Source organism: Pongo pygmaeus, chromosome 13 (assembly GCF_028885625.2).
Source record: "Pongo pygmaeus isolate AG05252 chromosome 13, NHGRI_mPonPyg2-v2.0_pri, whole genome shotgun sequence".
NCBI lineage: Eukaryota > Metazoa > Chordata > Mammalia > Primates > Hominidae > Pongo > Pongo pygmaeus.
The window spans coordinates 79,005,253-79,026,948 of NC_072386.2; the positions used below are offsets into that span (position 1 = coordinate 79,005,253).

At 50.5% G+C, this 21,696-nt stretch overlaps 1 protein-coding gene across 6 annotated transcripts in view; it reads left to right on the forward strand.

The window, feature by feature from the left end:
• The window catches only part of ROR2 (receptor tyrosine kinase like orphan receptor 2), a 222,325-nt gene extending 205,872 nt beyond the window's left edge, over positions 1 to 16,453 (forward strand). For 5 of the 6 annotated variants that reach the window (XM_063650261.1, XM_054502657.2, XM_063650262.1 and 2 more), the window contains 5 exons: positions 1,488 to 1,615; positions 5,585 to 5,899; positions 7,900 to 8,145; positions 12,321 to 12,523; positions 13,946 to 16,453. In XM_063650261.1, coding sequence (XP_063506331.1) covers positions 1,488 to 1,615; positions 5,585 to 5,899; positions 7,900 to 8,145; positions 12,321 to 12,523; positions 13,946 to 15,391 — 2,338 coding nt within the window. In that variant the 3' untranslated portion in view covers positions 15,392 to 16,453. The remainder of the gene's footprint in view (positions 1 to 1,487; positions 1,616 to 5,584; positions 5,900 to 7,899; positions 8,146 to 12,320; positions 12,524 to 13,945) is intronic. The other variant, XR_008504724.2, reaches the window with a different exon arrangement.
• The last annotated feature ends 5,243 nt before the right edge of the window (positions 16,454 to 21,696 follow it).

Sequence of the window (21,696 nt, forward strand, 5' to 3'; positions counted from 1 at the left end):
TCACTGGACCTTTGGAGGGTCCTGAGCACCACTTTAAAATCCTCCAGGATACTTACCATGACGGCTTTCATTGGCTGAAGCCAGACCAACAGTTTCTGCAGAAAATAATTTAGCACAAACTCCAACCTGGGGACCTGGGAAGGGATTACACCATCTTCCCATCCATGCAGGCTGTCCCTGTGGGGACCGGGAGGAGCAGGAGGGAGAACAGCCTGCCCGTGTTTCTCCCTCTTCTGACCACCTGCGCCTGTGACATGCAGTCTGTGCTGTCCATGCAGCAGCAGCCAGGTCGCACTTCTGTGTAGAGTAGGCATGCATGTATGTCATTCTGTGAGTTCTTTGAGGCTTGGACTTCTTGGAGTCCCGACCATCACCTTTGAACATAGTAGAGAATACATTTGTGTATTGCTTTTCTCTTTTTCAAATATTTCTGCTGTTTACCTTCTGGATTGTCATCGTTATCATAAAAGCCTTGTTTGCAAACAAGGGAAGTTTGCAGGGGCATTGCCATAATGTCCCTGATGTATTAAATAGTTCAAGGGTAAGGTGAAACACGTGCCTGATATTCTGGGTGTGTGCACGTATACACAAACACGTACCCATCCCCGTGTACCCTTCATCTCAAGAACCATCCTCACCCTTAACCAGTCCTCCCATTCTTGTTCCATACTCCCTTAAAGATGTGGAATTTTTTGAAATTAATAGGCATTTTTTAGAACAGTTTTAGGTTTACAGAAAAATTGAACAGAAAATCCAGTCTTCCCGCCCTCCTTCTCATAGTTTCCCTTATTTTAATGTCTTGCATTCATATGACACATTTATTGCCACTGAGCCAATATTGATACATTATTATTAACTAAAATCAGTAGTTTACATTAGGGCTTATTCTTTATGTTTTACCTTCTATGGGTTTTGCCCAATGTATAGTGACATGTGCTCACCATTACAGTATCATACAGAATATTTCACTGCCCTAAAACCCCAGTGTGTCTCTTGGAATCCATCCCTCCCTCCCTCATAACCGCTGGCATCCACTGACATTTCTCCATAATCAGTCTCTATAGTTTTGCTGTCCATGGTTTTGCACTTTCTAGAATGTCATATGATTGGAATCATACAGTATGTAGCCTTCAGATTGGCTTATTTCACCTAGTAATATGCATTTAAGTTTCCTCTCTGTCTTTTTGTGGCTTGATAGCTCTTTTTTTTTTTTAGCACTAAATAATACCAGTGTCTGGATGTACCACAGTTTGTTTATCCATTCACCTACAGAAAGACATCTTGTTGCTTCCAAGTTTTGACAATTATGAATAAAGCTGCCATAAACATTTATGTACAGGTTTTTGTGTGACTTATGTGTTTTACTTATTTGGATAAATACTAAGTAACAAAACTGCTGGATCACAAGATGCTGGATCATAAAAGAAGTCATTGGCGGGATCTGGCACCTCCCAGAGCTCTAACAGACTTTGTATGTTTTTTACCAGGGATGATTACCACGAGGATGGGTTCTGCCAGCCTTACCGGGGAATTGCCTGTGCACGCTTCATTGGCAACCGGACCATTTATGTGGACTCGCTCCAGATGCAGGGGGAGATTGAAAACCGAATCACAGGTAGGAGCTGCAGACCTTTCTCACAGGATGATAAGCATGCACACAGCCACCTGTCGCACAGATGGTGCCCACTGTGTTTCATTAGTTAATGGCATGGTCAGTGGGTGCCTCTTCATCTCATTTGTGGTAGAAACCAGAGATCTTTTTTAGACGTAGTTGCAATTGCTAATATGATTTGCCCTAAAAATGTTCCTGGCCTGTATGTTTAAATTAGCAAGTGTGGGTTGCTTGGAATATACTTCTGCACTTTTAACTCAGCCAAACTGTTTGGGTCCAAAGCACTGTCCTCACTGCATCGCCAGGGCCTCCTGCCCCGGGCCTGCCACACTGGCACAGATAGCCTCAGCACCCCCACACTCACTCTGCTTGACTTCTCATTCTGTACTTCCTGACTCTTCTATCCTCTCTGAGCCACGTTTGGTCCAAAGGCACCCAGGCCTGATTGCAGCTGTTTGGGGGAAAGAGTCGCGGGTCATCAGTGGTAGGGATGCTGCGGTGAACACACACTTTGTCAGTCCTGGGTTTCCAGGGAACAAAGCCACGTCTTTGGATACCTGGTTCAGGGTCTGAGAAAGTTGCAGGTCAATTAGGAACTGCAGCTGCTCATCCTTGGTCTCATTAGGACTTAACTTCTCTGATTGGCTGTCCCATTTCCCAGCATACAACTCGAACACATTGATGAGGTCCGGGGTCCTTCTTGGGGAAAGGCCTTGGAAAGCAAGAAAATTAATTAGACAATAGTCCTACAGAGCCCTCCTCCTGCTGTCTCTACTCTCCCCACAAACACATACACATCTTCTCTCCAGACCCCATTAGGAGCAAGACACATCCTGTGCAGATGGCAGGTGCCCCAGCATCTCAGTTTAGTTGGATCCTCTCCATGGGAGCAGGAGGCTCTGCTGCAGATTAGAATCAGTGGGTGATCTCTGATGCCTGCACTCCTAGGAGAGTGTGGTGGGGCAAAGGGGATACAGGGCACTGACCTGGTAAGGGGTGACAATGAGGATCCAAGGCAGAAAGTCACCTCATGTCACTGACAAGCCCTTCTAAGTTCAGGTCACCCTCAAACTAGAGAGTCGAACATCACATTCACGGTCACAGAAGAGACTGCCTGGCCCATGTGCTGGTACAGAGACCTCTGAGGACAGGGTCAGGAGGTCCTGTGCAAAGTGAAAGAGCCATGATGAGACAGAGAGGAACCTGGAGATGCCATCCTGTGCCAGCGGGAGATGGTTTTGAAAATACGGCTACCTCTCACTGCAAAAGCTTTCTTTGCCATTAAAGTAGGACTTCTCAAAGGTTTTTACCGAAACACACAGTGGAAAATAGAGAATCTACTTTACGCCATGACTTAGTATACACATACATGTATTTCACACAACTGACATAGGTTATAGGGAATAACTTTCACCCTTCGTAAAAGCGGTGCACTTGAATTTTTCTCTTCGGTTTTATTTCATTAAAGAAAAAAGTGGCTGGGCGCGGTGGTTCACGCCTGTAATCCTAGCACTTTGGGAGGCTGAGGCGGGCAAATCATGAGGTCAGGAGTTCAAGACCAGCCTGACCAACATGGTGAAACCCCATCTCTACTAAAAACACAAAAAATTAGCTGAGCGTGGTGGAGGGTGCCTGTAATCCCAGCTACTCGGGAGGCTGAGGCAGAAGAAGCACTTAAACCCAAGAGGTGGAAGTTGCAGATCACGCCACTGCACTCCAGTCCCAGTGACAGAGCGAGACTCTGTCTCAGAAAAACAAAAAAAAGTTAGAGCCCTTAGTAGGAACCATGCATTCTGACATCCTCTAGTCTGTTCTTAGTTCTTATCATCTTTTAAAATGCTAGCTGCAGACTCTCAGAATTAATTAGACACCCCACTAATTGGCAAGCACTGATCCAGGGCACAAGATTGTCCCTCAGTTATCTCTTCAGGAGTTGTTTAAGGAATCAGCTTGCATCCAAGCAGCCTGGTTTTATAGCAGCTTTTAGAGAAGAGTTGAGAAAGAAGATTTGCTAGGTGGGTGGCTTTTCGAAAACAGTAAATTTGAAGTTGCTCTCAACAGACTTGTGGTTTTGAAATAAGCATAGTAATGACTGCGTTGTGTGCAGTATTGTGTTGGAAAGTGTTGTGTGACATTCAGGGTGTGGACAGATAACAGGATGTGAGTTGTTAGATCTCTTTGTGCCTAGAATTGCACTTTCAGAAATAAGCAGTACATTCTCAGGGTGAGGAGAAGGAAAAAGAGAAATCCTATAAAGATCAGCAGAGACATCGTATCAGTGGATTAGCCCAAGAGAAGTGACAGCTTTGGCATTCTTAGACAATCTTTCCCTGCCTGGAGGTCAAGGCCTACCTACATTTTTGACAGCTGTCCATATAATCCCAAATCTGTAATGATGAGATTGAACAGGGTTGAAGCCTCAGTTCTTCCTCCAAATCCAAGATATCCTGTACTGTAACTGCTTGCCCTCTCTGTTCCTCCATTTAAATATCGGCCACAGGAACCCGGAGGAGGGAAGGTGATGTGATGAGCACAGTAGTGCCTGTATACAATCAGGACAGTGTGGCTGCTCCCGCCCACTGACGCTGTCTTTTACCAGACCCCTGGGCCCATTCATGCTGAGGGCCACTTTATAGGCTCTCTGTGCACTCTCATTCCCCAGTATAGGCTCTGTGTGCACTCTCATTCCCCAGTGTGGGGTCTCAAATCACTCTTCAGGTATAGAAACAGGCCCGGAAAGGCGTGAGTGATACCACAAGTGATCACGCACAAGGCTGTTCCCACACAGCTGCCCATCCCGTTCCTGGGTGGGTTCCCCAGGGAATGACTGACAGCGGCACTGCCACCTGCTGGCCAAACCTGGCACGGCACGTACACGCCTTCCTTGCCTGGAGGTCAAGGCCAGCATTCTTGACAGCCCTCTGTATAATCACCAAATAATCGCCAAATCTGTAATGATGGGATTGAACTGCATTCATGGGTGGAGCTAGGGCTCCTCAGGGACTGAATGCCAGCTTCTGGGTTTTCTCCCACGCTGGAGGACACAGCCTCTGCTGGGTGTGCAGGCAAAGGGGCCTGTCTGCCTCCACTGTCCCCAAGCTCAATTGTTGTAAGCCAGCCTTTCACAAGTGAAAGTGGGGTAGTGAGCCCAGGGCAGGCTGATGCATTCCTTAGAGTCCTGCCTTGGCCAGCTTCTTCGCCCTTACCAGTGTCCAGCCATGCACCCCAGGTGCAGCAGATCTCTCCCCAACACCCCCACTTTGTTCCCGAAATCACCCCATCTTCTTACCACCAAACTGTATCCTCTGACATCTTGCCCTTAAAAAACAAACCGCCCTACCAAAGGGGGCTCTGGATCTTCGGGTTTTTCTGCTCCCCCTTATCACAGAACCTTCCAGAGTTGTAACGCGGCTCTCCTCGCACTTTGCTGCTCCCACCCTCTTGGCTTTCCGCATTTTACCAACTGCCTCCTCCAGCTGCAGTTCACAGAGCTGAGCTGACTCCCTCTTCCGGGACAGCCTTCTCCCCAGACAGATCTGGGACATTGGGAAGCCTGGGGCTCGGTACTGCACCTCTTGGCCTGCGCTCTCCACACATAGCGGGTCCTTAGGATCTGCTTTTGCATCTGAAGTCTGAACCCTCTTGTCCTGAAAGAAGCACCTAGCGGAGTGAGCTAGGGGGCCGAGTTTTCCTTCTTTCTTGTTCTGCTTCTGATGTTTCTAAGTGAGGCCCTGGGACCAGGGACTTTTCTGTGTCTGCTGCAAATCAGAGCAGGTGATGGGGAGGCTGGCCTGCTGGTGGGGAGCCTCTCCAGGGTGGTGTGCGGGTCTCGGGGTTGGGGAGTCTGGGGCGGGGCGGGGCATCAGGGGGCTGAGTGGGCAATCTGGGATGCCAGGCTGGGGGTGGGGACTGGATGAATGTCAGGGGCGCGAGGTGGGTCCACAGCTAACGCGAGTCTCGCGGGCTCTGCAGCGGCCTTCACCATGATCGGCACCTCTACGCACCTGTCGGACCAGTGCTCACAGTTCGCCATCCCATCCTTCTGCCACTTCGTGTTTCCTCTGTGCGACGCGCGCTCCCGGGCACCCAAGCCGCGTGAGCTGTGCCGCGACGAGTGCGAGGTGCTGGAGAGCGACCTGTGCCGCCAGGAGTACACCATCGCCCGCTCCAACCCGCTCATCCTCATGCGGCTTCAGCTGCCCAAGTGTGAGGCGCTGCCCATGCCCGAGAGCCCCGATGCTGCCAACTGCATGCGCATTGGCATCCCAGCCGAGAGGCTGGGCCGCTGTGAGTGCCCGAGGGCCCGGGGCGGGACCGGCGGGCGCAGGGAGTGTAGGGCCCTTGAAATGTGTATGGGGGTGCCGGTGAAGTCCAGGGAGCCGCATCTGTCCGGGCCCCGCAGAACCCGGTTAGCAGCCGAGGGCCCCACAGCCTAGGCCTCCATTCCAGCAGGGCAGCAGGCGGGGCCTCGGATCAGGGGTTTTGGAGCCATTCAGCCCCAGGCTCGCATCTGGGCTTGCACTGTGTCCAGCTGTGGGACTCAGGTGAAGTCCCTCCACCTGCTTGAACCTGGGATTTCCCTTCTCTGAAATGGGAGTGATCTCACTTCCTGTGGAAATGGCTGTTGCGGGCATGAGAGGAGACAGGGCCAGCTTCCTAACTTGCCGGACGGTCAGCACGCACTCGGGCGCCAGGGGAAAATGCAGACTCTCAACTCCTGCCCCAACCTCCTGAAACCTGGAGGATCAGTCCCCAGACACCTGTAGGATCCTTAGCCTTGGACGAATGTGAGGCCCACGGAGATGGCTCCGTGAGCCATCACGGAGAATGTGAGGCTGCAGGACTGGCCTAGGGGGGGCACCTGAGAAGAACCTGTGATGATCAGGCATCACTAGGGAAGGAAATACAGGGAAGCACCCTGCACCTTTCTACAGGTCCCTGCATCATGGGGCCTAAGAGATGAGCGTGGGGGAGGGGGACAGTTCTGAGCCCGGGGCCTGGGTGTGGCCTGTTTGGGGTCTGCACAGGAGGAAGAGCATGCTCCCTACTGCCCCTCTTGCTGGCAGCAGAGCAGCCCCTGCCCTCTAGAGGCTTAGTAAACCCCAAGTTGTGAGCCCCAGCAGGGTGGCCATGGCCAGTCAGGATGGCAGACACAGGACAGGGAGCGCTGCTTATGTCCCCGGGGAAAACCATTAGCTGACATCACTGCATCCATACGGGTTGTTGCCTCCCTGAGGAGTGAGACCCAGGGAACGGGCCACCTCCGCCACAGCTCCAGGGCTGTATTTAGCATCGTTGGCTAATCTGGGGGTCCAGGAATGGCCAGGACTCCTTACCAGGACAGCCAGGGCCTGGTCCCTGGGCCCGTTGCCTGCATTCAGACCCTCATTGTGACTCTGGGCAAGTTGCTGAGCTCTCATATCCTTATATTCCGTGGGGATGACACCAGTACTGACCTGTGGGGCTGAAATGAAGGTCAAATGAGGCAATATTTAGGAAGGTGGTTTTTTTGTTTGTTTTGTTTTTTTGAGACAGAGTCTCACTCTGTCACCCAGGCTGGAGTGCAGTGGCATAATCTCAGCTCACTGCAACCTCCACCTCTCAAGTTCAAGCCATTCCCCTGCCTCAGCCTCCTGAGTAGCTGGGATTACAGGCGTGCGTTACCACACCTGGCTAATTTTTGTATTTTTAGCAGAGACGGAGTATCACCATGTTGGCCAGGCTGGTCTTGAACTCCTGACCTCAAGTGATCCACCCGCCTTGTTATCCACCGTGCCCCAGCCAGGAGGGTTTAGAGCAGTGCCCCACACATGGTAAACACTATAGAAATGTTCACCAAATGCACACCCCAACCCCAGGGTTCCTCCATGGAGGTGGTGTGGACTGCACTGTTCTCACCCATGGCTGAGCAGGGTGTCCTGAGATGGAGGGGCCAGGCCCTTCTTGCCTGCACAGTTGGCTTTCTTCCTAGAGCAAGTTGATCCTGAGGCTGGGGAGACATCCCCATTCTGGTGGGGTGGTGGTGTGCATGTGCCTCGTGGGTCCCAAGAGATGGTTTTGGGGCTGTGGAATAACTTCAGACAAGTTTCCTTCCCCATATATGTCCCTGATGTGCCCTGCATTTAATTTGTGGGCTTGGGACTTCATTAAGCCTTTACTTTTAATGCCTCTTTTCTGGTAAGTTATGTAAAATCCTTGGATCTTTCGGAAATTCTAGTTTGGGCATGTGTAGGCAGAATGGTTTTGTTGTACCCCGGAGGTTTTCCTAACGTGTTTTCCTTGTTCAGACCATCAGTGCTATAACGGCTCAGGCATGGATTACAGAGGAACGGCAAGCACCACCAAGTCAGGCCACCAGTGCCAGCCGTGGGCCCTGCAGCACCCCCACAGCCACCACCTGTCCAGCACAGACTTCCCTGAGCTTGGAGGGGGGCACGCCTACTGCCGGAACCCCGGAGGCCAGATGGAGGGCCCCTGGTGCTTTACGCAGAATAAAAACGTACGCATGGAACTGTGTGACGTACCCTCGTGTAGTATGTATTCTCTCTCTCTTTTTTTAATGTGTTGATTGTTGAGTGAACCTTGTGATGAGGGTGTTCTGTCCTGACCTGGGTTGGGGTGTGCCTCTGTACAGTGGTGTCCAGAGACCCCTGATCTTACCACAGTGACCATTTTAAATAAAGCTGTTGGGCCAAGCGCAGTGGCTGATGCCTGTAATCCCAGCACTTTGGGAGGCCGAGGTGGGCAGATCACTTGAGGTCAGGAGTTCAAGACCAGCCTGGTCAACATGGTGAAACCCCATAAAAATACAAAAATTAGCCGGGTGCGGTGGCACATGCCTATAATCCCAGCTACTCAAGAGACTGAGGCAGGAGAATCACTTGAGCCCAGAAAGTGGAGGTTGCAGTGAGCCAAGATTGTGACACTGCACTCCAGCATGGGCAACAGAGTGAGACCCTGTCTCAAAAATAAATAAATAAATAAATAAATAAATAAATAAATAACGCAAGTTATTGGTTGATATGAAAGTAACGTGACCATTACAAGACATTTTAAAATACAGAAAAGTCTGAAGAGTAATGTGCAGATCACCTCTAATGTTACCACCCAGTAGTGACTTGTTTGCATTTTGGCCCACCGCCTTCCATCAGCCCTTTTCCCAGGTATGGATGGTCCTGGGATATTCACTTTGACATTTTGTTTCTCCATTAACATTATCTCCGAGTGTGGTGGCTCACAACCTGTAATCCCAGTACTTTGGGAGGCCAAGACGGGTGGATCTCTTGAACCCAGGAGTTTGAAGCCAGCCTGAGCAACATGGCAAAAACCTGTCTCTACAAAAAATACAAAAATTGCCCAGGCGTGGCGGCACGCCTACTTGGGTGGTGGAGGTGGGAGAGTTGCTTGAGCCCAGTAGTTCAAGGCTGCAGTGAGCCATGATGGTGCCACTACACTCCAGTCTGGGCAACAAAACAAGACCTTTTCTCAAAAACAAAAAACAAGAAAAAACACCATTATTGCTGCTCAGTATTTCCTAATATTCGTAAAAATATTTCCCTTCCACCCACCAGCTTTTGAGCTTTTCACTGCTTCTCAGATTTTACACTTAGGTTTGGTGGAGTGAGGCGAAAATAGAATTCATTGCTTGTCCTCATTCCTTGCAAGTGTGTCTGTAATGTCATGAATATGGAAGCGCACGTAGTTGATGGTTGACAGCTTCGACAGTTCTCATCTCTGTCTTAGTCATGCCCGGTTCACCAGTTCCAGGCAGCAGGATAACCGAGGCTGGGCTGGGAGCTGGAAGCAGCAATTGGTGAACGAGTGGGCACCCGCGGATAGAGAGCAGCTGGTGAAGCAAGGCTGGGCTCACCATGCACCTGGAGATCTCCTCCTGGGGCGCAGGCCCACGTGTCTCTACCCCGAAGTGCAGGAAGTAAACACTGGCACTAATGACCTTCCTGATGTGTGATTCAGCAGCTCCAGATTTGGCATTGCCTCTGGCTCAGCAGATCAGACACAAATCTTCAAGAATGTGTTCATTATGGGAGAACAAATTTTAAGAGTGAAATTATCAGTCATTCAAAGTGCGGTCTAGGCACTCTGGAGCACTCCAGACCTTAAAGGTTTCCTGCAACGAAGGATGGCCCTGTGCCCTGTAAGGAACAAAAGCAGGTTGAAGGACAGAGCTGTGTTAGAGGTGCTTTTTTGCTCATTGTTTTGGTTCTGGCAAAAAGAAAATGAGTGGGAGTTTGTGTGTGAGCACACACAGGCTCCTGACTTTTACGAGGTTTTGGAAAGACGAATATCAAACTTTTAGTAGTGATTTCCCCAGACCTATAAAAGTGTTCAAATATAAGACTTTTTTTTTTTTTACAGTGAGTGGGAATTACTTTTGTAATTAAAAATAAAACATGAAAAAAATGTATGATTTTGGACCAGTCAATTCTTAGAATCTTGTATTGCAGGTTTGTACTTACAGGGCATAAATGGAAGGATATTTATTGCAGAATCACTTGTGAGAGCTAAACACAAAACAGACTGTTTATCAGTAGGGCTGGCTGGGGCAGTTGGAGACGCCTGTGCTGTGGAGTGGCATGCAGCTGTGGGAGAACACACACGTCTATCTGCTCCAACATGAGCTGCTGTCCAAGAGATTTTATTCTACCAAAAAACCAGGAGCAGGAAAATATGGATGACACGATTCTATTTAAAATCAAGTTCATTTAGGCCGGGTGTGGTGGCTCACGCCTGTAATCCCAGCACTTTGGGAGGCCAAGGCAGGCGGATCACCTGAGGTCAGGAGTTCAAGACCAGGCTGGCCAACAGTGCAAAACCCTGTCTCTGCTAAACATACAAAAATTAGCCAGGCATGGTGGTGGGCGCCTGTAATCCCAGCTAGTTGGGAGGCTGAGGCAGGAGAATCACTTGAACCCGGGGGGCAGAGGTTGCAGTGAACTGAGATCCCACCACTGCCCTCCAGCCTAGGAGACAGAGCAAGACTCCGTCTCAAAAATAAATAAATAAGCACTCTGTCTCAAAAATAAATAAAATAAAGTTCGTTCAACATTCGAATTAAGAAAACCATATAAAACTACTGTGTCTATATGTCAGAATAGTTGAATATCGGTTGTGCCATGTGGTTCAACCTAAAATATACATAAAGTTAGGAGAACACGAAACTTAGCCATTTATAGCCTTTGGGAAGAGGACTGTTAGAAATATTATCTTTTGAAAGGCCACATTTCTGTAATACTACAGTTTTTCCCAGTAAGCACGAGTCATGTCGGTAATGTTAAGTAGATAATAAAAGCAGGTGATGGTGTCAGTGTGAGCTCACACCTCTGGTCTTGGCGTAAGAGTGGCCTGGACTCTCCTGCTAACCTTAATAATGAAAAATGAACCAAACCCTAGTAAGAAAGAATGAATCGGCATCCCCAGTGCCCTGAAGATTTCTGGGACACCTGCCTCGGAACCCTTTCAGAGGGGAAGCTGCTAGGTGGGGCCAGAAGAAAGTTTTGTTTGTGGTTTTACTTGATTTCATCTTATTTGGGGGAGCAGGGGTGGGGCAAGGCTGGGTTTGGGACAAGGTGCTTTTTTCCTAAGATGGCAATAGCATGTTCACTTTTAGAACCGAGTTAGCTCTTTTAGGCCTCACACTGACCAGAAATCACTTGTTTGCTTCCAGATGAGAAGCGCTTTGCCCCCTGGCCATGGGGCCCTCTAAGTCTGATATAGTTATTTGCAAGGTTAAGGAGAAAACAGAAGACCGTGGTTTTCCGGGGATGTGGGAAAGTGGCTCTCTAGAGAACTCACCTTCCACCAGGCTTAGGGTCAGCGTCCGGAAACGGCACCACTTTGTCTTACATTCAATTGCTTTGACGTGTGGGGTGCTTGGGGGCCACGCAGCCTGGGAGGAGCCAGCCCTGCCGGGAGGCCTGCTCAAACTCTGAGGTCACCTCAGCCTGCCTGGTGTGCCCCCTGTACCTTTCTGTAAATCCTGTAGAGGGAGACAAAGAGTTACTTTTCCCTGTGATTAAAGAAAAATGCAGGGAAGGTAGCTGGTGGCCTTGACTCTTGGTACACCGTGCTTTCCAAGAATTCTTGTGCTCCTGTTGCATATTGTATTGGGTCAAGAGCATGGACTACTGGTGCTCTTTTAAATGTAGTGCATGTTTAGTTATTATCCTAAAAGAATCTGTCATCATTAGATAAAAATGTGAAGAAAACATTAAAATGTTGAATGAGGAAAAGGATCGTGTCTAATCCGAGTACCAAGTTTCACGCACCTTGGACAAGGGTCTCCAGTGAATTTCATGAACTTGTCAGTAGCTGGGGAGACCTTGATAAAAGTGAAATTGGGCAGAGCACCTATCTCCAATGGTATTCAAACATCAGGAACAGAAAGCGGATGTGGTCGTTATTAATATTAAGATCATTAGAATTCATTTACTTTTTACGCTGCGTATTCCCGCTTGTTTCCAGGTTGGGCAGTTTTGGGTTTTGTTTCCCCAGGATGCAGCCGGGTGTGCATTTTTTGGTGCATCACGTTTTTTAAGGTGTGGTGTGCCCTTTTACCCCGTTGTGTAACTTAGGTGATGACACATGTGCACATGAATATTTTGGCTGGAGGTGGAGAGTGGGTTGGTAGAGAACTTAGAGTTGAAAAGGGATGTTTTCTGAAAAATCACGAAAGCCTTATTGTTCACAGGTCCCCGAGACAGCAGCAAGATGGGGATTCTGTACATCTTGGTCCCCAGCATCGCAATTCCACTGGTCATCGCTTGCCTTTTCTTCTTGGTTTGCATGTGCCGGAATAAGCAGAAGGCATCTGCGTCCACACCGCAGCGGCGACAGCTGATGGCCTCGCCCAGCCAAGACATGGAAATGCCCCTCATTAACCAGCACAAACAGGTCTCCGTGCTTACATTTTCTACCCGGGTGGCTCTTCCAGGTTTAATCCTCAGGGGTTGTTTCCCCCAACATTAAATGTCTTAATTTACTTGATACATAACACATAATTATTTTAAACTCTGCTTCATTTTGCCATTTTTTTTTCCTGTAAACTAGATCAGGACATGTGTGCTTTAGAAAATAAATGGCAGGCGTGTTGGGAATTCACTGCCCAGAGTCCATGGGCCTCCCTCTGCCTGGACCATGCTGCCCCTGTGGGCCCCAACGAGTGTCCTCACTGTCCAGGTGCCTCAGCTCTGCCCAGAAGACACACAAGAACAAGAGGGCTCCAATGCCCCCCATAATTTTTCTTGACACTTTTGGGTTGGGTTGGTTTTTGCTTTGTTTTGTTTACAGGGAAGGATAGAAGAATAGCTCTTAAATGGGAGTAGGCGGACAGGCTACCACTAAAAGGCCACCCCTCATCCCAGAGCAGCCTTAGATGGGGGTAGGGCACTGAAATACAACAGATGAGAACATGTGCTGCAGCCTCTCCAGGGTGTGTTGTAAAAGGGCGTTTACACTCATTGCAAGCCGTAGGTAACATCATTCTCAGCCAGCTTTGCAGGGGCTCTTCAAGGTGGCCAGGAGGGAGCTGATGCACTTGGCTGTTCAGCCCCAGAGTTGGTGAGGGTTTGCTATGGGCAGGGGCTGGCCAGCGAGGAGGGCACAGAGCCCCGGGGCTTGCACGGAGGCCCAGGAACCTCCGGGGAGGATGAGGGCTGGCCACACAGGAAGAGCTGGTGTCATAGAGGCCGAGAGAGATGCAGGGTTCTCAGGGCTCCTGTCACTTGTGGGATACTCTTTCCAGGAACATGTTTAACGGAGACCCTAGTCAAGAGGCCCATGGACAGGCCCATTGAGGGAACCTCTGTAGAACAACTGGCCTGGACTCTTATAAGTAACAAAATTGCCAAGACAAAAATGTCTCTGTGGGGTCCATGAGAAAAAGACATCGCATCTCACATGATGTGTCGGCACACATGGGGGTTGGAGGGGACCTGGCAGGGTATGTCCGGGGCAGCCCTGGGGCAGCTGGTGCCTGGGCCTGGCTGTAGGGTGTGTGTGTGTCCACACATGCACAAGTGGGAAGGAAGTCGGCAGTGTGTCCCAGCTGGATTTTGGAGGGACCTTATTTGTAGCCTGGTTGGGATCTGTGGAAGATTGCAGACGGGAAGCAACCTTGGCATCAGAGCCGTATTTAAGGTTAACCAGCGAGCTGTGGGTGGGCAGGCCAAGGCTGGGTGGGCAAAACCAGCGGGTCTTCTGCAAGGCCCCCCTATTCGTGGCTGCACAGGGACTCCACTCCTCCCGGCTGCTCTGCACCTTCCTCCAGGACTGTGGTGACAGTGATGTTTCACGTGGGGCTTTTCTTCTTGACAGGCCAAACTCAAAGAGATCAGCCTGTCTGCGGTGAGGTTCATGGAGGAGCTGGGAGAGGACCGGTTTGGGAAAGTCTACAAAGGCCACCTGTTCGGCCCTGCCCCGGGGGAGCAGACCCAGGCTGTGGCCATCAAAACGCTGAAGGACAAAGCAGAGGGGCCCCTGCGGGAGGAGTTCCGGCACGAGGCTATGCTGCGAGCACGGCTGCAACACCCCAACATCGTCTGCCTGCTGGGCATGGTGACCAAGGACCAGCCCCTGAGCATGATCTTCAGCTACTGTTCGCACGGCGACCTCCACGAATTCCTGGTCATGCGCTCGCCGCATTCGGACGTGGGCAGCACCGATGATGACCGCACGGTGAAGTCCGCCCTGGAGCCCCCCGACTTTGTGCACCTCGTGGCACAGATCGCGGCGGGGATGGAGTACCTATCCAGCCACCACGTGGTTCACAAGGATCTGGCCACCCGCAACGTGCTAGTGTACGACAAGCTGAACGTGAAGATCTCAGACTTGGGCCTCTTCCGAGAGGTGTATGCCGCCGATTACTACAAGCTGCTGGGGAACTCGCTGCTGCCCATCCGCTGGATGGCCCCGGAGGCCATCATGTACGGCAAGTTCTCCATTGACTCGGACATCTGGTCCTACGGTGTGGTCCTGTGGGAGGTCTTTAGCTATGGCCTGCAGCCCTACTGCGGGTACTCCAACCAGGACGTGGTGGAGATGATCCGGAACCGGCAGGTGCTGCCTTGCCCCGATGACTGTCCTGCCTGGGTGTACGCCCTCATGATCGAGTGCTGGAACGAGTTCCCCAGCCGGCGGCCCCGCTTCAAGGACATCCACAGCCGGCTCCGAGCCTGGGGCAACCTTTCCAACTACAACAGCTCGGCGCAGACCTCGGGGGCCAGCAACACCACGCAGACCAGCTCCCTGAGCACCAGCCCAGTGAGCAATGTGAGCAACGCCCGCTACGTGGGGCCCAAGCAGAAGGCCCCGCCCTTCCCACAGCCCCAGTTCATCCCCATGAAGGGCCAGATCAGACCCCTGGTGCCCCCGCCGCAGCTCTACATCCCCGTCAACGGCTACCAGCCGGTGCCGGCCTATGGGGCCTACCTGCCCAACTTCTACCCTGTGCAGATCCCAATGCAGATGGCCCCACAGCAGGTGCCTCCTCAGATGGTCCCCAAGCCCAGCTCACACCACAGTGGCAGTGGCTCCACCAGCACAGGCTATGTCACCACGGCCCCTTCCAACACATCCGTGGCAGACAGGGCAGCCCTGCTCTCAGAGGGCACCGATGACACACACAACGCCCCAGAAGACGGGGCCCAGAGCCCCGTGCAGGAAGCAGAGGAGGAGGAGGAAGGCTCTGTCCCAGAGACTGAGCTGCTGGGGGACTGTGACACTCTGCAGGTGGACGAGGCCCAAGTCCAGCTGGAAGCTTGAGTGGCACCAGGGCCCGGGGTTCGGGGATGGAAGCCCTGCCGAGACCCCACAGGTACCTCAGTCGCCTTTGAGAAGACACCATACCCAGCAATCACAAGAGCCCGCCGGCCAGTGGGCTTGTTTGCAGACTGGGTGAGGTGGAGCCCTGCTCCTCTCTGTCCTCTGACACAGAGAGCTGCCCTGCCTAGGAGCACCCGAGCCAGGCAGGGGGCCTGGCAGCACGGCATCCTGGGGAGCAGGACACATGGTCATCCCCTGGGCTATCTACATTGATTCTGGTGGTAGACTAGTAGTGAGCAGCAAATGCCTTTCAAGAAAATAGGTGGCAGCTTCACTCCGTGTCATACATGGAGTGAATATTTTAAAACGCTGGGAATAAGGGCCTGCAAAAGGCAGCAAGGAGGCACCTAAGGTCTTGAGGTTCCTGACAACCGATCTGGTCTGTTGGTTTGAGGATGAAGGGGCTCCATTTCTGCTGCCTCCCTGCCGAGAATATTCTCCCTTTAGCAGCCAAAGATTTGCTGGAACGGAGGCTGCCCTCTGCTGCCTGTTGGGGTTGGAAGACAAGGGGCTCCTGAAATGGGAGTTCCTGAGATAAAACAAAATGTGTGCCTTCAAAGAAACTGACAGCTTTGTATTTGGTGAAATGGTTTTAATTATACTGCATGTGTATTTTGCCCACTTTTTGGAAATTCAAGGGAAAGTGTTTCTTGGGTTTGGAATGTTCAGAGGAAGCAATATTGTACAGAACACGGTATTGTTATTTTTGTTAAGAATCATGTACAGACCTTAAATGTAATTTATATGTTTTTAATATGCCATTTCCATTGAAGTATTTTGGTCTTAAGATAATGACTTTAGTAATTTAACTGTTTATGTTACCCACGTTGGGATCCAGTTGGTCTTGGTTTGCTTGTCTCTGTACCACCTGCACATGAGGTCCATTCATTTTAGAGCCCCTGTTACACACAGACCCACAGGCAGCCGTCTGTGCCCCGCACGCATTGTTGGTCCTATTTGTAAATCCCACACCCGGTGTATCCAATAAAGTGAAACAAAGCATGTGGTTGGCTCTCTTGCAGGCTGTAAGGATGCGAGGCAGCGGGAGGCAGTGCTGGATGACGGAGATGCTGAATGGTGATGATTTGGGCTGAGCCCTTTCTGTGGGTTTGGGAGGTTTGCCCTGAGCCAGGAGCCCCATGCTAATGGGGATATCCCTTGGCAGATAAATGATGGAACTAGCTCCGTGGCTTCTCTCTGTTAAGGTCTCCAATGCAGATTAGTTAATTGCAGATGGTGTGAAGATGGTCTTTGGTTTTAAACTTGTCCCCTCCTGAGGTCCGAGAGCCCCTGACATTTTTAAACCTGGAGCCTGGCACTTCTGGGGGCCCTAGAGCGGCAGGGCTGAGTTCAAGGGAGGGGGTGAAAGAGAATGGGCCTCCTTCATGGGCTGCCTGCATCCCCTGCTCCATCTGTGGTGCAGTTGGCTGGTCCAAGGTACACCTGAGTCTGAGCACAGCTGTTACAGGGTCACCTGGGGAGCAGTGGCTTCAGAGCTTCCAGTATAACTGGTGTGGGGAGAGAGTATGCAGAGACTCAGGTGTAGCAAGTCCCCTCACTTGGAGTAGATCCCACATAGTAGGTCATCAAACTGACCATGTCGACCTGAACCTTATCTTGTCATAGGGGAGAAATCTTTTTCTTTTTCTTTCTTTCTTTTTTTTTTTTAAGACAGAGTCTTGCTCTGTTGCCAGGCTGGAATGCAGTGGCATGATCTTAGCTCACTGCAACCTCCACCTCCCGGGTTCAAGTGATTCTTCTGCCTCAGCCTCCCGAGTAGCTGGGACTACTGGCACGTGCCACCACACCCAGCTAATTTTTGTATTTTTAGTAGAGATGGGGTTTCACCGTGTTAGCCAGGATGGTCTCGATCTGACCTCCTGATCCACCCACCTCGGCCTCCCAAAGTGCTGGGATTACAGGCGTGAGCCACCGTGGTAACATCTTTTTCTAACCCACTGCAAGACTCATGGCTGAGGCCCTTATAACAAAAGACAGCTTAACAAGAGAAAAGCCTCAAGCGACCCAAAGAAGCAGGGAAGCCTGTGTATTTCCATACTAAGTTTGGTGGAGTGGACAGGCAGGCAGAAGTGTGATTGGACAAAGGGATGTGACCAACGGCAATAGACCAGGGTGGGGCCGGGTAGGGGCTTGTTTGCAGGCTCGTTTGTTCAGATTCTTTTCTTTGTCCCTGTATCTTCAGAGATAAGGAGCTTCCCTTCCTCTGGGTAGAGGGACGGCACCCCTGGAATGAGGGTTTTATGGCCTGTCTGGGAGGAGAAGGGCGGGAGAAGGTCAGAGAGACCTTCCTGATTCTGTGGCTTCCTCAAATGCCAGGTGCCATGTTTTGGGGGATCATGTCCTGACCCCATCACTGTCCTCCCCTGGCTTGCGCATAGCGCTGCTCACAGAAGATTCACCCACACACAAATAAACACAGAGTTCTAATGTGCATCCTAAAAAGTCAGGATGGACCCTCCCTTCTCAGCAGAAGGAAGAAATGTGATTAGACTAAGGATTCAGAGCACCTCTCCCAGCCAGTGCGGTCTGGATTGAATAGTAAAGAAGCTCGCAGTGAAATGGAGTTACTTCTCATTTCCACTGAGCTGAAAGAGGAACTTACTTTTATCTCGAATTTGGTACACCTGATGGCTTAACTGTTCTATCGAGACCTGAGAGTGAAAAATGGGAAATAGCCCCCCTGTGGCTGCTTTCTCCACAGGCAGTTGACCATCACCCTGCCCTGCCAGAATTAACCCCCAGGCAACTGACAGTGCCGCAGAGCTACAGCCGCAGAGATTCTGCTGAAAAACGTTGGGAGGTTTATTTTTACAGAGTGGGGGAGATTTTGGTTTGGGGGATTTTGAACATCTCTGTGTGTTACCATCATTTTAATTGTAAAACCTTGATGCATCATAAGATTACTGAGTGTTTAAAGTTCCTGCAGTTGAATAATAGTGACTTAGTTGGGATGTTCCAGAACAATTGATTCTAGAGCTGAGATGCATGATTCAGATACTAGTAAAGTGCCTGTCCTTGTTCATTCCCACACAACAGGGAAGTTTTCACAGCTATTAAGTCACTTAAACATGATTTTTAATCCAGCCATATGAACTCACAAATGCCTTTGCGCTCCTTATACTTTTTGATCATCATTGTTGTAACAGTCTGTCAGAGCACTGGATACATTTTCCTCTACTGATTTAGGGTGCGTGACTACTCCAGTATATAAGAGCTTCCAGCTGACTCAGGAAAACCCCTTGGTTCTCCCAACATGGAAACACTGTTTAAACACTCAATTCAGGTTTAGTTTGACCTCACAATTCCACACTGATCACTATTTTTGGACAGTTTGTGATCTGATGTTTGAAACAAATCTTGCACAGGCATTGGTTTTATGTGTTTCCTACAGGAACATCTAAAATCCTTTTTGAGATGAACTTTGAAAAGGGGGTTGTATCAAAGTCAGTGTGCTTCAAAGTGAGATCTCTGACCCTCTCCTCGCCACAGCCAGTCCACACGAACTTCCTAAGATCAATTCCCCTCCCACCCCACACACTCTCCTCCCTCATCATTCCCCAAAGTAGTAGAGATTGCAAGTATTTCTTGGCCTGGCGCTTAGTGGGTGCCCAATAATTGGCTCTTGAAATAAAAGAGTAATGCTCTATTTAGGGAGAGAAGGCCTGGGTGTAGGTTTACCTGATACCAGCTGCAAAGAAGGACATAGCCTCGTTGTCTTTACAGTGTCGTGTTCCTTTTTCATTTAACTTATTAATTATTGAGTAGCTGATGTAGTCCCATAGTTTAAAGATACCAAGGGAAGTTCCATCCCTCATTTGCCCAGATTTCCCTCCACCCTCCACCTATAAGTAACTGCTGTTAACTGTTTCTGAGGGATCTTCCCAGAGTTCCTTCATACATACGTAAGTCAATATACGCGTATGTTCTTCTAGTTCTTCCTTTGACTTTTTTACACAAGTGGTAACCTTCTCTACAACTTGTTTTCTGCCTTGCTCTTTTCACTGGACAGTGTGTTTTGGTGACCTCAGCTTGTTGGTGGTAAGGAGCTCTGGTTTATTAGTATTCTGTGGCAGGGGTGGAGGGAACTTGGTTGAACCCATTGCTCACTGCCGCTGTGGAGTCTGCGAGTGTGTCTGCTGGAGACATCCAAAGAGTGGCTTTGCTGGGGAAGGAACTGCCAGTCATCAGTGCCACAGTGCCCTCCGTGGGGCTCGGCCAGTGCACCCAGCCACCAAGACACCTGAGAGTGTTGGCTCCCCCAGCCCTGGAATGCTGTTCACATCTCTGCCCAGGGCAGCTGCCCACGAAGGGCCTGGGGACACATAGCTCAACTCTCATGCAGGCTTTTAGAAAGACAGGGCAAGTTGGCATCTTAAGCTCATTGATTTTTACACTAATTTGACCTGTTCATGCTCCTTCTCAGTCAGCTTTTCAGTGAAAATGTTGCCCAGAGGCAGAGAGGTGTATCAAACCATCCACTGGGCATTGGAAGGCCCTTGGGCATCTGCAAGTACCCAGGGGAGGCACCAGAAGAAAGTGACTATATCTCTGGAACTTCAGAAGCCAACTGTCACACCCCTCTAGGATGGCAGCTACAAGCCCCGCCCCACACCCAGGATGGCAGCTACAGCCCCCCACAGGATGGCAACTTTAACCCCTCCCAGGCAGCTACAACCCCCCCAGGATGGCAGCTACAACCTCCCCAGGATGGCAGCTATAACCTCTCCCAGGATGGCAGCTACAACTTCTCCCAGGATGGCAGCAGCTACAACTTCTCCCAGGATGGCAGCTACAACCCTCCCAGGATGGCAGCTACAACCCTCCCAGGATGGCAGCTATAAACCACCCCCAGGATGGCAGCTACTACCGCCCCCAAGATGGCAGCTACAATCCCCCCAAAATGGCAGCCACAACCTCCTCGCCCAGGGTGGCAGCTACAACCACCTCGAGGATGGCAGCTACAAGTCCCCCGGCAGGGCAGCTACAACTCCCACAGGACAGCAGCTACAACCCCCCCCCCCACCCGCCCCAGGATGGCAGCTACAACTCCCCCAGGATGGCAGCTATAACCCCCCAGGATGGTAGCTACAACCTCCGCCAGGATGGCAGCTACAACTTCTCCCACAGGGTGGCAGCTACAACTCCCCCAGGATGGCAGCTACATCCCCTCCCAGGATGGCAGCTACAACCCCCGCAGGACGGCAGCAACAACCTCCGCCCACAGGGCAACTATCACTCCCCCCAAGATGTCCCAACCCTGCCCTTTCATTGCTGCAGTCCACCAGGGGCTAACTCCAGATGGACTGGGGTGCCTAAGTGAACGAAACTTGATGAGTCAAAGTGGAGGCGGTGTCTGGGAAGGGAGAGGGGTCCAGACAGGTGGAGGGAATCCAGGAGGCAGGGAGGCAGTGGCTTCTCCAGTTCCTCCTGCCCATTGGTGCCAGCTCTGTGTTCTCTCCATGGCACTGCCTGCTCCTATACGGTATCTGACAAGGCCGCCTTTCCATCCTTATTGCCTTATCCGCACAAGCATTTTTCTACATTCTACTAGCTGTCTAATATGGCTTTTCTTTTCCTGGCTTTGAAAAATCATCTTTTTGTCTCTTCTTTTTTTTAACTGCATTTTGATTGTCTCCTCACCACGGTGGTGTCTTTACAGGAAAACTGCACTAAAACCACCTCTTTTGGGGGAAAGCCAGTGTAAACTAATAAGAATGTGGAACCATAGCATTTTGTTCAGAAAATTCACCATTACTTTCAGATACACAAAATAAATCAAATTAGGCTACAGGAGCCAAAGACTAACACGCGGATTGCCTGGAATATTATTAGTGTTCCCGAAGCATCCTCCTGCTTCTATTATTTCTATTCTCAACTTGCTTGGCAAAGCTTTTCCCATAAATAATGCAAAGGGATACTGCAGCCACAGCACGGAACTAACGCGGGCCAGTATCAGATGGACCGAGAGGGTGGGAACAGATGGGTGCACGGACCTGCGGTGCTCTTGAAGTCTGGCTGTTGCCTCGTTTGACTTTTCTTATGTGCTGTGACCTCACACTTCTTACCCTGGGAGACCCACAACATTTTTTAACAATGAGTTCCAGGCCCCACGGCAGGCTCTTCTGGTCCCTTCAGGTAGAAATCTTGGGGCTCAGTTAGTGTCCCCTGGTTGTGTTACAGAAGACTGAGTCCCCACTTCATATTTTAACAGCTTTGTTGTGGCA